This window comes from Vigna unguiculata, chromosome 6, assembly GCF_037176805.1.
Source record: "Vigna unguiculata cultivar grain cowpea cultivar isolate G323 ecotype 2 chromosome 6, ASM3717680v1, whole genome shotgun sequence".
NCBI classification, from domain to species: domain Eukaryota; kingdom Viridiplantae; phylum Streptophyta; class Magnoliopsida; order Fabales; family Fabaceae; genus Vigna; species Vigna unguiculata.
Window position 1 is genome coordinate 31,305,672 of NC_140797.1, and position 16,904 is coordinate 31,322,575.

At 31.4% G+C, this 16,904-nt stretch overlaps 2 protein-coding genes across 2 annotated transcripts; both read right to left on the reverse strand.

Annotated features, from left to right (window-relative positions):
* Positions 1 to 7,939: 7,939 nt before the first annotated feature.
* Positions 7,940 to 10,013, reverse strand: LOC146885792 (uncharacterized). The gene is made up of 4 exons (XM_085674277.1): positions 9,867 to 10,013; positions 9,650 to 9,785; positions 9,367 to 9,566; positions 7,940 to 9,304 (listed from the first exon to the last, which is right to left on the reverse strand). Exons 1-4 carry the CDS (start codon positions 9,990 to 9,992, stop codon positions 7,994 to 7,996), a joined length of 1,773 nt encoding a protein of 590 aa, XP_085530403.1. The 5' UTR covers positions 9,993 to 10,013; the 3' UTR covers positions 7,940 to 7,993.
* A 2,386-nt stretch (positions 10,014 to 12,399) lies between these two features.
* Positions 12,400 to 14,171, reverse strand: LOC146885793 (uncharacterized). The gene is made up of 3 exons (XM_085675097.1): positions 14,053 to 14,171; positions 13,770 to 13,969; positions 12,400 to 13,707 (listed from the first exon to the last, which is right to left on the reverse strand). Exons 1-3 carry the CDS (start codon positions 14,129 to 14,131, stop codon positions 12,400 to 12,402), a joined length of 1,587 nt encoding a protein of 528 aa, XP_085531223.1. The 5' UTR covers positions 14,132 to 14,171.
* Positions 14,172 to 16,904: the final 2,733 nt, after the last annotated feature.

Genomic DNA, 16,904 nt, shown 5'->3' on the forward strand with positions numbered 1-16,904 from the left:
GCAGAAAAATCTTCTCTTCTCCCCCAAACCTTCAATACACCCATTAGTCTCAAATTGGATGAAGACAACTATCTTCTTTGGCAACAACAAGTTCTGGCAACCGTGGAAGGTCTTGATCTGTTATATTTCTTGGATGAATCTTTAGTTTCGTGTGATAATACAACAACCCACACTCCTCCTCCAAATACTGCCCTTCATCGTCAACAAGACCGGCTTCTTCTTGCTTGGCTCCTGGCCTCTATGACCCAACCTCTCTTGACCAAAATGGTGGGCCTTCGTACTTCAGCACAAGTTTGGGGTCGGCTGCGCACGTACTATGCCACGCACACAAAAGCCAAGATTCGAAAGTTAAAGGTACAATTACGTCAACCCAAAAATAATAGAACGATTGCTAATTATCTTCTTGATATCAAGAAGATAGTAGACACTCTTTTAGCTGTTGGATCACCTGTTACTACTGAAGATCATATCGAAGCCATTCTTGATGGCTTACCTGAGGAATTTGATGGGTTCGTCACGTCTCTAACTTCTCGCTTGGATCCATATACCGTGGAAGATGTAGAAGCATTACTGCTGGCTCAAGAAGAAAGGCTTGAGAAACATCGCCTCCAAGAACAACACATGGTGCAAGCTCATATGACTTCTACATCTGATGATCATTCAAGAATCTCTTCTAGACCCCCGTCGAATTCTTTCAGAGGTGGCAGATTTCGCTCTACCAGGGGTGGAAGATCTTCGTCTCGCAATCCCTCTAGACACAATAACACGTACACCACTACTCGCGTGCAATGCCAAATTTGTGGAAAGAATGAACATAGCGTCGTGGACTGCTGGCATAGGTATGATCAAGGTTCATCCCCTCAGATTAATGCTAACTCTGCTCAGTTTTTCTCAACAGAAGACACAACTTCATCCATTCTGGGTGCACCCTCCACCATAAATGATCCACTATGGTATCCTGATAGTGGAGCTACTCACCATATTACAAATGATGTCAATAACTACACCAAGAAACAAGCTTTCAATGGAAATGACGTTGTCAAATTGGGTAATGGTGCAGGTATGAATATTCGTCATGTAGGCACTGCTTGTTATCAACTTACACACACATACAATCACCTATTTTTCTTCACAATCTTTTGCATGTCCCTGAAATCACAAAGAACCTCATGAGTGTTTCAAAATGTGCTCAAGATAATAATGTCTTTTTTGAATTTCATGCTAACAAATGCTTTGTTAAACATCAGGCAACCAAGGAGATAATTCTTCAAGGAAATGTTAAAGATGGTTTATATGTTTTTCCATCCCTTAAAAACATAAACATGTGTTCTGTTAATACTACTACATGTAACTCTGTACAATCTCCCTTTTCTCTTTGGCATTCAAGACTTGGCCATGCATCTATGGCTGTTGTTAAACGTGTGCTCACTGATTGTAATATTACGTGTAATAAGCAATCTTTTATGTGTGACTCATGTATTGTTGCTAAAGCTCATCAAATCCATTTTTCTACATCTAATACTGTGTATGATACTCCTCTTCAATTAGTTTACATCGATATATGGGGTCCAGCACCTATTAATGCAACTTGTGGTGCTCGTTATTACATCTCCTTTTTAGATGCTTTCACACGTTATACCTGGTTGTATTTAATCAATACCAAATCTTAAGCCTTGGCTGTTTTCAAATTATTCAAAACTTTTGCAGAAAACCAAACTGGTCATAAGTTAAAAAGTATTCAAACAGACAATGCCAAAGAGTTCTTATGCTTTAATTCGATTTTATGTGAATATGGTATTCATCACCGCTTAACTTGTCCCTACACTCATGAGCAAAATGGTTCTATTGAACGTAAGCATAGACATATAGTTGATGTTGGGTTATCTATGTTAGCTCACTCATCTTTGCCTATGAGTTATTGGGGGGAGGCTTTTACTTCCGCTGTATACATAATCAATATGCTTCCTACACCTGTCTTGCACAATAAATCTCCTTATCAACTTCTGTTTAACAAAGTACCTGAATATCAATTTTTAAAAACTTTTGGGTGTGCCTGCTATCCTATGTTAAGACCTTACAACACCAATAAACTTAGTTTGCGGTCTACTTTGTGTGTGTTTCTTGGATATACTTCTAACTTCAAAGGCTACATATGTAAATCTCCAACTGGAAAAACCTATATATCAAGACATGTTGTTTTTAATGAACAAAGTTTTCCATATAAAATGGTTTCTAATCCTTTTATCAAAAATGATTTGGTTACTGATTCTACTATATATCATACATCTCCACTAACTGTTTTTAAAACTCAACCTATTCAACATGTGCATGATAATGTCACTTCTCCCGAAGACTTTAATTCTCGTATACCTACTTTCATTGATAATGCATCCCCACATGATTCTTTGGATAACCCTGCTTGTGAACAAAATGATATTGCTTTGTCTCCTGTTACTTCATCTTTTGCAACATCATCTACCGAACACCCAGAACCTTCTCCCTCAAATAACCATCCAATGATCACACGTTCTAAGGCAGGGATTTTCAAACCAAAGACCTTTAGTGTGGAAGCTGACAATGCTCTACGTGAACCCACCACAGTCAAGGCAGCCTTATCTCAACCACAATGGTTTCAAGCCATGCAAAAGGAATATGAAGCTCTGCAACAAAATAACACTTGGACTCTTGTATCACCTCCTTCAAACGCTACCATCATAGGATGTAAATGGATCTTCCGAAATAAGTTCAACGCTGATGGTACGCTTCAACGGCATAAAGCGAGACTTGTCGCCAAAGGGTATCATCAAACTCAGGGTCTCGATTATAATGAAACTTTTAGCCCCGTAATCAAGTTTTCCACTGTACGTATCATTCTCTCCCTAGCTCTCTCATATAAATGGCCAATACATCAGATAGATGTCAATAACGCTTTCCTTAATGGAGAGCTTGAAGAAACGGTTTACATGGAACCCCCACCAGGTTTTTCTCCTCCTGACTAAAATCTTGTTTGCAAGTTAAACAAAGCTATATATGGCTTAAAACAAGCCCCTAGATCCTGGTACTTAAAACTTGCTAACACTCTAACCACTCTTGGTTTCTCTTCTACAAAGAGTGACACATCCTTATTCATAAAGTTTTCAAAAGTGGCTACTGTTTTTGTTTTAATTTACGTAGATGATATTATTATCACAGGAAGTTCTTCCTTAGCCATTCAAAACTTGATTAAAATTCTCCATACTAACTTTGCTCTCAAGGATTTAGGTAAATTGCACTACTTTCTTGGAATTGAAACTACATGGACTCCAGAAGGCAATCTTCATCTTTCGCAGTCCAAATACATACGTGACCTTCTACACAAAACCAACATGACCGGTGCCAGTCCTCAACCCACACCCATGATATCTTCCTTACGTCTAACCCAAGAAGGGTCCACTGCCGTTTCAGATCCCACGCTTTATCGTTCTGTTGTAGGCTCTCTTCTTTATATCACCATCACACGCCCTGAGTTAGCTTTCTCAGTGAATAAAGTATGTCAGTACATGACCAATCCTCAAGAACACCATTGGAAGGCAGTCAAGAGGATTCTGCGCTATCTTGCCGGCACCATTAATCATGGTCTTCTCCTCCGACCGTCAAAGCAACTCACTGTCATGGGCTTCTGCGACTCAGACTGGGCAACTGATGTAGATGACCGAAAATCCATAACAGGGTATTGCATATATTTTGGATCGAATGCTGTTTTGTGGAAATCAAATAAACAAAAGGTTGTGTCAAGGAGTAGTACGGAGGTTGAATATAGAAGCTTAGCTGCAGCTCTCACTGATATTATATGGATTACTTCGCTATTAAAGGAGCTGCGCGTTCAAATTTCAACACCCATCCTTTATTCCGATAATTTGGGTGTAGTTTTACTTGCTGCCAATCTGGTTAACCATGCTCGTTCGAAACATTTTGAACTGGATTTGCACTTTGTACGTGACAGGGCTCATCAAAAGCAAATTCAGATCATTCATATGCCATCACGTTTTCAGATCGCAGATATTTTAACAAAGCCATTATCTTTTTCTTCTTTTCAGCACTTTACCGATAAACTTATGGTGTCTGTAAAACCCCTCATAAGTTTAAGGGGGAATATCACGTGACTCTACAAGTCACCCTCTGTACTCTATATATAGTTTTCCTTTTGCAATAATAAAATAACTTTTCTCTCTCATCTTACAGAATCAAACTATCCCAAGAATTTCCACTTCGAATGAAATCATCCGAAGAATTTCCATGTGTTAGCACAAATAGCCTTAATGATTTGGTGCTTGAAGATTTGATGAAGATACATGAAGCCATTGCCTTGGAACATGTTGGAACCATGCTTAAATTGAGGAAGATGTGAAGATTTGATGTTTCACGTATTGATCAAGGCTTGTGTGCGTGCTCTCTATCTAGTTTATTCATGAAGAAAATAAGCTTGAAGATTGGTGTTCATGTTATAGACCATTTTGCATTGTATAGATGTATAGGGTCTTAGTTGTGTCTTTTAATATGTTGAAATGTTTTTCAACAGATTAAATGGTGTCTTTTAATTTGTTGAATGACTTTTTAACAAATTAAAAGGTTCGTTTTAGTAGTTTTAACCGATACATATTCAATCAGTTGATTTATTTTGTAATTGACTAATTTCACTTAAGTTAAGTAAAATCAACCGATTGATTTGAAAATAAACCTGTTGAATTTCGTAACAGTTTGCCTACAAAGTTTGTTTTTCTCGAAAGAGAGGTAACACTTACCATTTTGAGCGCGAAGACTGTTTGGAATCAATGGAATACTCTCTCTTTCGTGATCATACAGATGTGCAACTGTTGAAGATTTATCTTAGATCATTCTTGGAGCTTTTAACTTTGTGTTTGAAGCTTGGAGAAAGAGGTTTTTATAGGCAAGGTTTTGCTACCACTGAGGTTTGATCTTTCTCAAGTTTTTGGGTTTGATCTTTTGAAATAGTGCAAAATCAGGCTTGGGTTGCCTTGACTAATTGGATATAGCTCAGGTTTGAGTGAACTAATATAAATATCTTATGCATTGTACTTGTCTCTAACTCTTCTCAATTGTTTAGCACTTTAAAGTTTAAAGAAATTTGAATTGAACCATATTTTTTATATGTTATGTTGTGTATTCCTTAATTACTATACTTGTTAACTAATTTTCTCATTACCTAAAACAATATCCATCTTAAGTAATATTTTAATACAACTCAATATAAGTGATTTCTCTTTTAATAAAACTTTTTTTTTTTCATTTGTGGAGAAATCTAAAAAAACTAGCATGTTCCAAGTGAAATCAAACTAAAATTCGTTGAATAAAATTTGGAGTTTTAATTTTGTGTGAATAAGAAAAAATTATTATTCTAAGAAAAAAAATCTAACTAAATATGGTTAAACTAGTTTTTTCATAATATTTTGTACAAATATCATGGTAGGAAACCCGAGCTTATGTTTAATTAAGACATGATAGTTGGGTCGATGGAAATTTCAAAGAAAATTGTTAATATATATATCTATATATATATATATATATATATATATATTATTTAATAATTCAATTTAAAGTGAGAATAATAAATTTTTGAATATCTTTCCAGAAAGATGATGTTTTCATGATTCTACACCATGTTTCTTCTACTAAACTAATTCTAGTAAGGATGAATAGTGGAGGGTAAGATGAAGTGTTACATCCAGTTTAAAGGAGAACTTTTGCTAAGGCTTTACAAAGTTAAAACTTAACTCCCTTTTGGGAAACCTCCCTTTTTGGGGAGGGATGAAACATGATCTTTGGAAGCATAGACACATTCCGGAGGATAGAGATATTCATTATTATACTTTTTCCTAGAGTCCAAAATGTATAGGAGTAACTTACTCCCATATTCACGGGAGTTGGACATAATATATCTTCAATCTTTGTGATTTCTACTATTCAATTGTATGAATTGATTGATTGCATATTTGTGTGTATCTAATCATTAGACACAATGTTAGAACCTAGACTAGAATAAAACAATTAATTGAGTGTGAATGACATAAAGTACATCATTGGTCATTCCTAGCATCCAAATTTAAAGCTTAATGCAAACTTAATATGCTTTAGAGGGAAAATATTTGACTTTGACTAAATTAGTGGAAATTAAGAGATTATGTTGGAGAAGGTTCAGCACAACAAACAATACAGTGGGCCTTTAAACAAACTCAGTTGTGGTTCTACATATATTCCTTTTATATATTTGGATAAATAGAGTCATTGTCGCACATGTTTGTTCAAATGTAATTAGTCCAATTATGAGGGTTGGGCAAAATAAACCAAACTGCACTGCATTATCAAAAACTGCACTGAACTAAAAAACTGTTCGCATGAACTGCACTGAATTGAAAAACAATTTAGATGAACTGAACTGAACTGTTATTCTTAAAAATAAACTGGACTGCACTACACTGAACTACACTGCACTATAATATAAACTGAACTAAACTATTATAAACTGAACTGTTTTATGAACTACACTACGTAAGATCTGAACTGCACTATTTTTGGACTGAATTGCACTAATTTTTAACTTAACTACACTGTTTTTGAATCGTTTTTGAACCGAATTGCACTGATTTTGAATAAACTTCACTCTTTTTGAACTGAATAGTACTATTTTTGAATCGGATTGCATTGATTTTGAATTGAATTGCACTATTTTTGAACTCAATTACACTGTTTTGAATCGAATTGCACTAATTACATATGATTGTACTACACAATAATAATCTAAAGTTTATAATTTGAAAGTGCGTAGAAAATAATATTTGAAATATGCATCATACTTCAATACACCAATTAACACCAATTACGTTAGTACCAATATTTATATTTATTATACTAATTTCAATATTTAAGTTACAAAAAACTTTAATATAAATAAAAAATTATAAAAATGTTAGCTGTCACAAAATTTAATTCTTAAAAATAACTTCCGTAAAATCATAACATAAAAAGAACATTACATAATAAAATTCATTCAAAATAAAATAAGATATTGAATTAATTTATAATTTTTTTAATAAATTAATTATAAATATTTTATATTTTTCTCAAAGAAAAAGTAAAGAAAAAAATTAAGACAAAATAAAATAAATATTTCAATATGAAAGAGAAAGAATAGAACGTAAGACATAAAACACATAAGTCCAATTCTTATCCTAATACCAATATTTTTATTTGAGGTATTTTGCTCTTTCAATCTACTATAGTTCAATAGTTAACTTAACATAAGTTTAGTTTCTTAAAACTGAACTATTTTATAGTACAATTCAATTATTATTATGAATAGTTTTAGTATATTTTAGTTTAATATAGTACAATTAACTATAGTTTAGTAAATTATGCCCAGCCCTACCAATTATAGAAGACTATGCTTTGGAAGCTATTTTTAAATTGATTACGGAAATTGTAGTAGAAATTTTTTAGTTTGAGTGTTTATTTTTATATCTAAAAGTGGTTGATCGTGACTCATTTATCTTTTAGTAATTTATTATTAGACAATTTAGTAACTATATTATGCTAATAGAAGATTATAACGTTGTGATGAATTAATACCGCATTTTAAACATGTCTAATAATAAGTATGAAAGCTTTAAATTATAATAAAAAGTATAAGCAATAAAAAAATTAGTTCATTAATAAGTTTTATCTATAATCATCAAAACAAGTTCCTTTCCTTTTTAGGCGATAAGATATGCTTTAAGGTAAAAGATCACTTTGAAAATTGAAATAAAATAAGGTCATATTATAAATGAGAAAGACTAAACCTTTAAAAGAAAATTAAATATTAAATTTCATATTATTTGGTTTCATAAATTATCATATGCTTAATTATAATGTGAAATTGATGAAACATTTTGAATATGTACAATTGAAAATTATGATAACCATTCATTTACCACATTGATGAAAATGAGAAACATAATTAACTATTAATTCTTACAAGACTTTCCTTATAAACTACTAATTGCAATCCGTTACTACATGTAACATGCACATTAACCTTAAAATTAAGCTTCTCAATTTTGTGGGTACATAAATTAAACCAAACTAGTTCATCATCATCTGGAGTATTAAAGAGTATATTACCCATATTCCATGTTCCAATAGGGTAAGCAATGCAAGGTGTGGGTCCAAAAACATGGATTTTTGTCCATGTTTCCTTCTTACCAACTTCAACTAAAATATATAGATAAATTGTACGTTCAAAATTTAACATAAAAGAAATTGACCCATTTAAGATCAATAAGTGTCTCCATATGTAATCTGCTTGAGAATTATAAAATATTTCCTCGGGTATGTCTAAAGGTGTCTTGGTGATAATAAAAACCTCATTGCTTAAGTCAAATGATACCAAATATGCTTCCGCAGCTTCATATGGATAACCCAACCAATGACACATTCCCTCGAAGTAGAATTTATCAATATCATCATAGCACACAGGCAAATCGATATCATGTTCGAGTTTCTTCCAAGAGTTCCTTCTTAGGCTATACATCTCTACTATAGTTGCATATTTGGGATCGTAAAAGTCTTCAATAGTAAAAGCGTCATTTAAAGATACATGCTTAATCACCTTATAGTCATCTCTAACAGAGTCATAGCCAAATCCTTGACAATTACGGTTAAGAGGGATACCATATTGTAAAGGCTCAAATGGACTAGGAGGAATGACCTTGAATTCATTGTTTGTCGGGTTCCACAAATACATAGTTTCTCCAACATGTGAGTATATGCAAATAATTCCATTAATACTATAAGAACCCACAATAGAACACAAAGCAGAGTAATCCTCTTGAAATGAATTTGGCCAATCTATTTTTTCCATATTTTGAAACCTCTCATCAGAAACTGAATATAAGGTGGTACGATCTATAGTGAGGCTTAAAAGGAGAGATGTGTCATCATAAGAGGAATGATTATTACAAATGAAGTTATTATGAAACAAGTTCATGAAATGGGAATTTTCAAACAAGAGGGTCCATGATCTTTGTAAGCATCCAAATCTCTTGAGGGATTTTAAACACAGTTTAGAAAGAATGGAGAATATAAGACCATTTGGTAAGTGATTCACAAGTCGTTGAGCTATAATTATTTTGTCCCTCTCTTGGTTGTGCAACCAAATGTTAATGAGTTGCCAATGCTCTTTGGTGTTCCATAAGTAAATAGGATAGGAAATGTGCTGACAGTTTTTGACAACGAGATTCTTGATGGTGGTTTCTTCCAAGTACTCCAACTGTTAAATAAAATGAGTGAACAAAAGAATAAAAGAAAATGTGAATGAGTTAATTTGTGAACCTGGTTGTCCTTGAGGAAGAGGGTAATGTTGGTCCCCCTTGAGGGTTGTTGGGTATTGGTGTCCTTGGTAACAATGAAAGATCCATTAGACTGAGATTCCCAGATATATTGATCATGATCATTATGCTTAGAGGTGACGATAACCTTGTGAGCAACCAAATAAGCAGAGTAAAACCCAACTCTCAAACTATCTTCCAAATCTAAAATAAAAACATAGACACATTGCTAAAATTAATGAGGGTGTAACAGAAATGCAACCGAACGCGAAATATTAGTGTCTGACCTGCTTTGGACATGCCAATACCAGTGTCGATGATAGAAAGTGTTTTGTTACCCTTGTGGGGGACCAATCTTATAATCATCCCATCATCTAAAATGTTCTCGTCTATAAGCCTCTCAATTTGAATTTTATCCAAAGCCTGTGTATATATATATAATGATCAATAACACTTATAAGAAAAAAAATAAAAAATATAAAATCAAATTAAAAGATTACATACATTTGAAGCATTATTGATAAGTTCACGAAGGAATATTTCTTTATTAGAATAAAAGGTCTTGTTCATTAGGCTCAACACCTTGCTCATCTTGCCCGGTTGTACAAACATCTCATCATCGTTGGCCATTACAATTGGTTTGGAATAATGATAAACCAAATGGAGCCAATTCAACAAATCAAATCCACTCATAACTAGATTTATATTCGATTATAAAAACCACTAAATTTTAATCTCTTAATAGAAAACTATTATACACTCTTACTTTTATTATCTAATGCAAACATCTAATCATTGACCATTACAATTGGTTTGAAATAATAACCAACCAAATCCATGCAATTCAACAAAACAGAACCACTCATAACCATTTTTATATCCATTTATCACAACTGCCAAGTTTTAGTTTTTTAAAAGAAAAACATCATACACTTTTACTTTTTATTATTTAATTTAAAAAACATTAAGTATTTCTTAATATTAATTAATTTTTAAAGTTATTAATAAAGCATTATCATGATCACTTTCTTTTTTTCTTAAATGTTTTTTTTTTAATTTTGAAATTTTAATTTTGAAATATAATTTAACTTTGTTTCAAGTGTTTAATTAAGTCATTATAGAGTATGAGCTCGTGTAATGCACAAATATTTGATCTTATTATTGCAGGAACGTTTTTGACTTTCTATAATGCTCTCCTAAAAGCTTAATGAATCTTTATTAATGTAGTTTCTTTTATTGTTTGTGTATTTCTATTACTTGTGATTCATTGTTTTCAAAACAAACTCCACGAAGAGATAAATGTTGTGAAATGAGGATGGGATGCTCAAGTTCTTGGTGAAGCCTCTCATAAGTTCAGATTTTTGCTTGCAAGTAAAATGTCTTTGTTCAAATCATTAATAGGATTTTCCATAATATTGTAATTTATGGAAATCCATAATATTTCTAGCTGCTTATTTTGTTATTAATGGTGAATGATGGAACTATGTAATACATGAGAATTATGAATTACTAACTTCCTTGCCAACATTGTAGGGTGATGAATGTAAGTACCCTTGTTCTCGTCTAATCATTCCGACAAATTCAGTTAGCTCTATCAAAACATACTTTTTTTATTCTTTGCATTTTAAATGAAAATTGAGCTTTCTGAAATCAAAATTAATATTTTTTTTAACATTTGTATTAATTAATATTTGTGTGAAAAATGTTATAGAAAGTTTATGAAGTTCTAAAATTAATATTTTAAGAATTTTTTAAAATAAAATCTCTTTAAAAAAGTTGATGCCACATAATAAATATTTTAAAACTAAAAAATAATATTACATAAGATTTTAAAATAAAAAAAGGGTTAAATATGTCTTTGGTCCGTCAAGTTTCAGCGAAATTTGGAATTAGTCCCTCATCAAAAAATTTGACCAATTTAGTCCTTCATCTTTCAAAATGCATGAATTTATTCCTTTTAACCAAATTTTGTTAAGTTTATCTGACGTTTCAAGCGCATTTCATGATAGTATTTAAATTATTTACACTGTTTGACACATTTTTGCTTCAATGTTAACTTAAATACTATCATAAAATGTGCTTGAAACGTAAGATAAACTTAACAAAATTTGGTTAAAAGGACTAGATTCATACATTTTGAAAGATGAAGGACTAAATTGGTATAAAGTTTTGATGAGGGACTAATTCCAAAATTCACTAAAACTTGAAGGACCTAAAACATATTTAACCCATAAAAAAATACGTTAGTACCAATATTTATCCTAATACCAATATTTTTATTTGAGGTATTTTTGCTCTTTCAATCTACTATAGTTCAATAGTTAACTTAGTTAACTTAACATAAGTTTAGTTTCTTAAAACTGAACTATTTTATAGTACAGTTCAATTATTATTATGAATAGTTTAGTATATTTTAGTTTAATATAGTACAATTAACTATAGTTTAGTAAATTATGTCCAGCCCTACCAATTATAGAAAACTATGCTCTGGAAGCTATTTTTAAATTGATTACGGAAATTGTAGTAGAAATTTTTTAGTTTGAGTGTTTATTTTTATATCTAAAAGTGGTTGATCGTGACTCATTTATCTTTTAGTAATTTATTATTAGACAATTTAGTAACTATATTATGCTAATAGAAGATTATAACGTTGTGATGAATTAATACCGCATTTTAAACATGTCTAATAATAAGTATGAAAGCTTTAAATTATAATAAAAAGTATAAGCAATAAAAAAATTAGTTCATTAATAAGTTTTATCTATAATCATCAAAACAAGTTCCTTTCCTTTTTAGGCGATAACATATGCTTTAAGGTAAAAGATCACTTTGAAAATTGAAATAAAATAAGGTCATATTATAAATGAGAAAGACTAAACCTTTAAAAGAAAATTAAATATTAAATTTCATATTATTTGGTTTCATAAATTATCATATGCTTAATTATAATGTGAAATTGATGAAACATTTTGAATATGTACAATTGAAAATTATGATAACCATTCATTTACCACTTTGATGAAAATGAGAAACATAATTAACTATTCATTCTTACAAGACTTTCCTTATAAACTACTAATTGCAATCCCTTACTACATTTAACATCCTCATTAACCTTAAAATTAAGCTTCTCAATTTTGTGGGTACATAAATTAAACCAAACTAGTTCATCATCATCCGGAGTATAAAAGAGTATATTACCCATATTCCATGTTCCAATAGGGTAAGCAATGGAAGGTGTGGGTCCAAAAACATGGATTTTTGTCCATGTTTCCTTCTTACCAACTTCAACTAAAATATATAGATAAATTGTACGTTCAAAATTTAACATAAAAGCAATTGACCCATTTAAGATCAATAAGTGTCTCCATATGTAATCTGCTTGAGAATTATAAAATATTTCCTCGGGTATGTCTAAAGGTGTCTTGGTGATAATGAAAACCTCATTGCTTAAGTCAAATGATACCAAATATGCTTCCGCAAGTTCACATGGATAACCCAACCAATGACACATTCCCTCGAAGTAGAATTTATCAATATCCTCATAGCACACAGGCAAATCGATATCATGTTCGAGTTTCTTCCAAGAGTTCCTTCTTAGGCTATACATCTCTACTATAGTTGCATATTTGGGATCGTAAAAGTCTTCAATAAAAGCGTCATTTAAAGATACATGCTTAATCACCTTATAGTCATCTCTAACAGAGTCATAGCCAAATCCTTGACATTTATGGTCAAGAGGGATACCATATTGTAAAGGCTCAAATGGACTAGGAGGAATGACCTTAAATTCATTGTTTGTCGGATTCCACAAATATATAGTTTCTCCAACATGTGAGTATATGCAAATAATTCCATTAATACTATAAGAACCCACAATAGAACACAAAGAAGAGTAATCCTCTTGAAATGAATTTGGCCAATCTATTTTTTCCATATTTTGAAACCTCTCATCAGAAACTGAACATAAGGTGGTACGATCTATAGTGAGGCTTAAAAGGAGAGATGTGTCATCATAGGAGGAATGATTATTACAAATGAAGTTATTATGAAATAAGTTCATGAAATGAGAATTTTCAAACAAGAGGGTCCATGATCTTTGTAAGCATCCAAATCTCTTGAGGGATTTTAAACACAGTTTAGAAAGAATGGAGAATATAAGATCATTTGGTAAGTGATTCACAAGTCGTTGAGCTATAATTATTTTGTCCCTCTCTTGGTTGTGCAACCAAATGTTAATGAGTTGCCAATGCTCTTTGGTGTTCCATAAGTAAATAGGATAGGAAATGTGCTGACAGTTTTTGACAACGAGATTCTTGATGGTGGTTTCTTCCAAGTACTCCAACTGTTAAAGAAAATGAGTGAACAAAAGAATAAAAGAACATGTGAATGAGTTAATTTGTGAACCTGGTTGTCCTTGAGGAAGAGGGTAATGTTGGTCCCCCTTGAGGGTTGTTGGGTATTGGTGTCCTTGGTAACAATGAAAGAGCCATTAGACAGAGATTCCCAGATATATTGATCATGATCATTATGCTTAGAGGTGACGATAACCTTGTGAGCAACCAAATAAGCAGAGTAAAACCCAACTCCCAAACTATCTTCCAAATCTAAAATAAAAACATAGACACATTGCTAAAATTAATGAGGGTGTAACAGAAATGCAACCGAACAAGAAATATTAGTGTCTGACCTGCTTTGGACATGCCAATACCAGTGTCAATGATAGAAAGTGTTTTGTTACCCTTGTGGGGGACCAATCTTATAATCATCCCATCATCTAAAATGTTCTCGTCTATAGGCCTCTCAATTTGAATTTTATCCAAAGCCTGTATATATATATATATATATATATATATATATATATATATATATATATATATATATATATATAATGATCAATAACACTTATAAGAAAAAAAATGAAAAATATAAAATCAAATTAAAAGATTACATACATTTGAAGCATTATTGATAAGTTCACGAAGGAATATTTCTTTATTAGAATAAAAGGTCTTGTTCATTGGGCTCAACACCTTGCTCATCTTGCCCGGTCGTACAAACATCTCATCGTTGGCCATTACAATTGGTTTGGAATAATGATAAACGAAATGGAGCCAATTCAACAAATCAAATCCACTCATAACTAGATTTATATTCGATTATAAAAACCACTAAATTTTAATCTCTTAATAGAAAACTATCATACACTCTTACTTTTATTATCTAATGCAAACATCTAATCATTGACCATTACAATTGGTTTGAAATAATAACCAACCAAATCCATGCAATTCAACAAAACAGAACCACTCATAACCATTTTTATATCCATTTATCACAACTGCCAAGTTTTAGTTTTTTAAAAGAAAAACATCATACACTTTTACTTTTTATTATTTAATTTAAAAAACATTAAGTATTTCTTAATATTAATTAATTTTTAAAGTTATTAATAAAGCATTATCATGATCACTTTCTTTTTTTCTTAAATGTTTTTTTTTTAATTTTGAAATTTTAATTTTGAAATATTATTTAACTTTGTTTCAAGTGTTTAATTAAGTCATTATAGAGTATGAGCTCGTGTAATGCACAGATATTTGATCTTATTATTGCAGGAACGTTTTTGACTTTCTATAATGCTCTCCTAAAAGCTTAATGAATCTTTATTAATGTAGTTTCTTTTATTGTTTGTGTATTTCTATTACTTGTGATTCATTGTTTTCAAAACAAACTCCACGAAGAGATAAATGTTGTGAAATGAGGATGGGATGCTCAAGTTCTTGGTGAAGCCTCTCATAAGTTCAGATTTTTGCTTGCAAGTAAAATGTCTTTGTTCAAATCATTAATAGGATTTTCCATAATATTGTAATTTATGGAAATCCATAATATTTCTAGCTGCTTATTTTGTTATTAATGGTGAATGATGGAACTATGTAATACATGAGAATTATGAATTACTAACTTCCTTGCCAACATTGTAGGGTGATGAATGTAAGTACCCTTGTTCTCGTCTAATCAATCCGACAAATTCAGTTAGCTCTATCAAAACATACTTTTTTTATTCTTTGCATTTTAAATGAAAATTGAGCTTTCTGAAATGAAAATTAATTTGAAGCCTTTCCTGCTTTTCTTCTCTAGCTGTTTGTTAAAGGGTGTATTGTCCTCATTTATACGTACTTCTTAAGTTAATCATTGTTGGTCTCTTTTGTTTTGGATTCAGCAATTCAAGCTCTTTTTGAATGTTTGGGTTTGTTAAAGACTTATGTCGTTCTATTGTACCTTATAAGACTAAAGAAAATTAGGAAAGGAAATAATACATGAATACCAAGTTCCTCACTAGCAAACATACCTCACCTCTCTGTTAAGACAAAATGTGCAGAAAATAACTTTGGAGTTCAGGCACAAATCTGAAAATAAATTAGTTGGAACATATTATGGAGAAGATAGTGGAAGTGGTTGAAGGCTTGAAGTTTGTGTATATGTGTATTTACTTCTGTGATGATTGGTATATTTCTTAGTTGGAACGTGGTTGAAGGCTTGAAGACAACACAAGGAGCAGTAAATTTAATCTGCTTCATGAAGGTGATCACTTTTCATCAATCATATCTGTTTGGTAGCAATAGTGGTTAACAAAATTCCTTATAACTGTAGGAGTTAATGGAATCGGGGATGTTTATGTTGTGCAATTACTCACTCGATTTGGTAAGGTTTTATTAACTCTGTCTTATTTTATCCAAAAGGTCAAATTGTCTTAAGTAGATGATTCTCATCTAGTGTTTTATTAGCTTAAATTATCTATAGTGTTGCAGATGTAACAATACTTTATTTGGATTGTTTTCCCTTTTCAATGATGTTCTTGTTCTGTCTATAAATTATTTTAAAAATTATTGATGTGGTATGAAATTATGGGAAATTATGATAGGTGGTACTAGCAATAGGAAAGATTTGTTATGAAATTCCATCAATATTTGGTAGATATATGCTTTGTTGTCCTCCTCCATCCAAAAGAGGAAATTTTTTAATACAGGGCTTGCTAGCAAGAAAAACTTGAATTTGTTAAAATAATGCTAGAAAAATTATGAGTATACTTAATACCAAGGTCCAAATTAATGTTCTATCTATATGGTATCCCTTTTTCGTTGTCTCACAGTTCTTTATCAAGCATTATTTACTATAGGATAAACTTCGGAATTCACAAAAATATTCCTCAAATAAGGAATGAGATTTATGTTATTTAGTGAGTTTGATATTTGGCTGTGTTGGCATAATGCATCAAAAACCTTTTCTCTTTGATTTCTTAATATCAATTTTCATTTTTTACAGCCTCAATATTACTGGATAGGAAATGATGTATAACTTGGTTTCATGGCTACTGCAAGGTATATTCATTCCACTTTCTAGTGTTCACTCTATTCTTTTGTTTTCTTTCCTCACTAGGAGCTTTTAAATATTAGATATTGTATACAGGTTAATCATTTCTTAACACTACTAAAATATTTAATTTTAACGAAGGTTTACCTGATATTTATGTCCTTCAAATTT

What these genes read in the sequence shown, in the direction of transcription:
- LOC146885792 (XM_085674277.1), bottom strand. Translation starts at nt 9,992, where the DNA reads ATGGCCAACGATGATGAGATGTTTGTACAACCGGGCAAGATGAGCAAG. An exon ending in TTATCAATAATGCTTCAAAT is followed by an intron (nt 9,786 to 9,866) that starts GTATGTAATCTT and finishes ATATATACACAG; the next exon opens with GCTTTGGATAAAATTCAAAT. An exon ending in TATTGGCATGTCCAAAGCAG is followed by an intron (nt 9,567 to 9,649) that starts GTCAGACACTAA and finishes TTTTTATTTTAG; the next exon opens with ATTTGGAAGATAGTTTGAGA.
- LOC146885793 (XM_085675097.1), bottom strand. Translation starts at nt 14,131, where the DNA reads ATGATTATAAGATTGGTCCCCCACAAGGGTAACAAAACACTTTCTATC. An exon ending in TATTGGCATGTCCAAAGCAG is followed by an intron (nt 13,970 to 14,052) that starts GTCAGACACTAA and finishes TTTTTATTTTAG; the next exon opens with ATTTGGAAGATAGTTTGGGA. An exon ending in TCTTCCTCAAGGACAACCAG is followed by an intron (nt 13,708 to 13,769) that starts GTTCACAAATTA and finishes TTTCTTTAACAG; the next exon opens with TTGGAGTACTTGGAAGAAAC.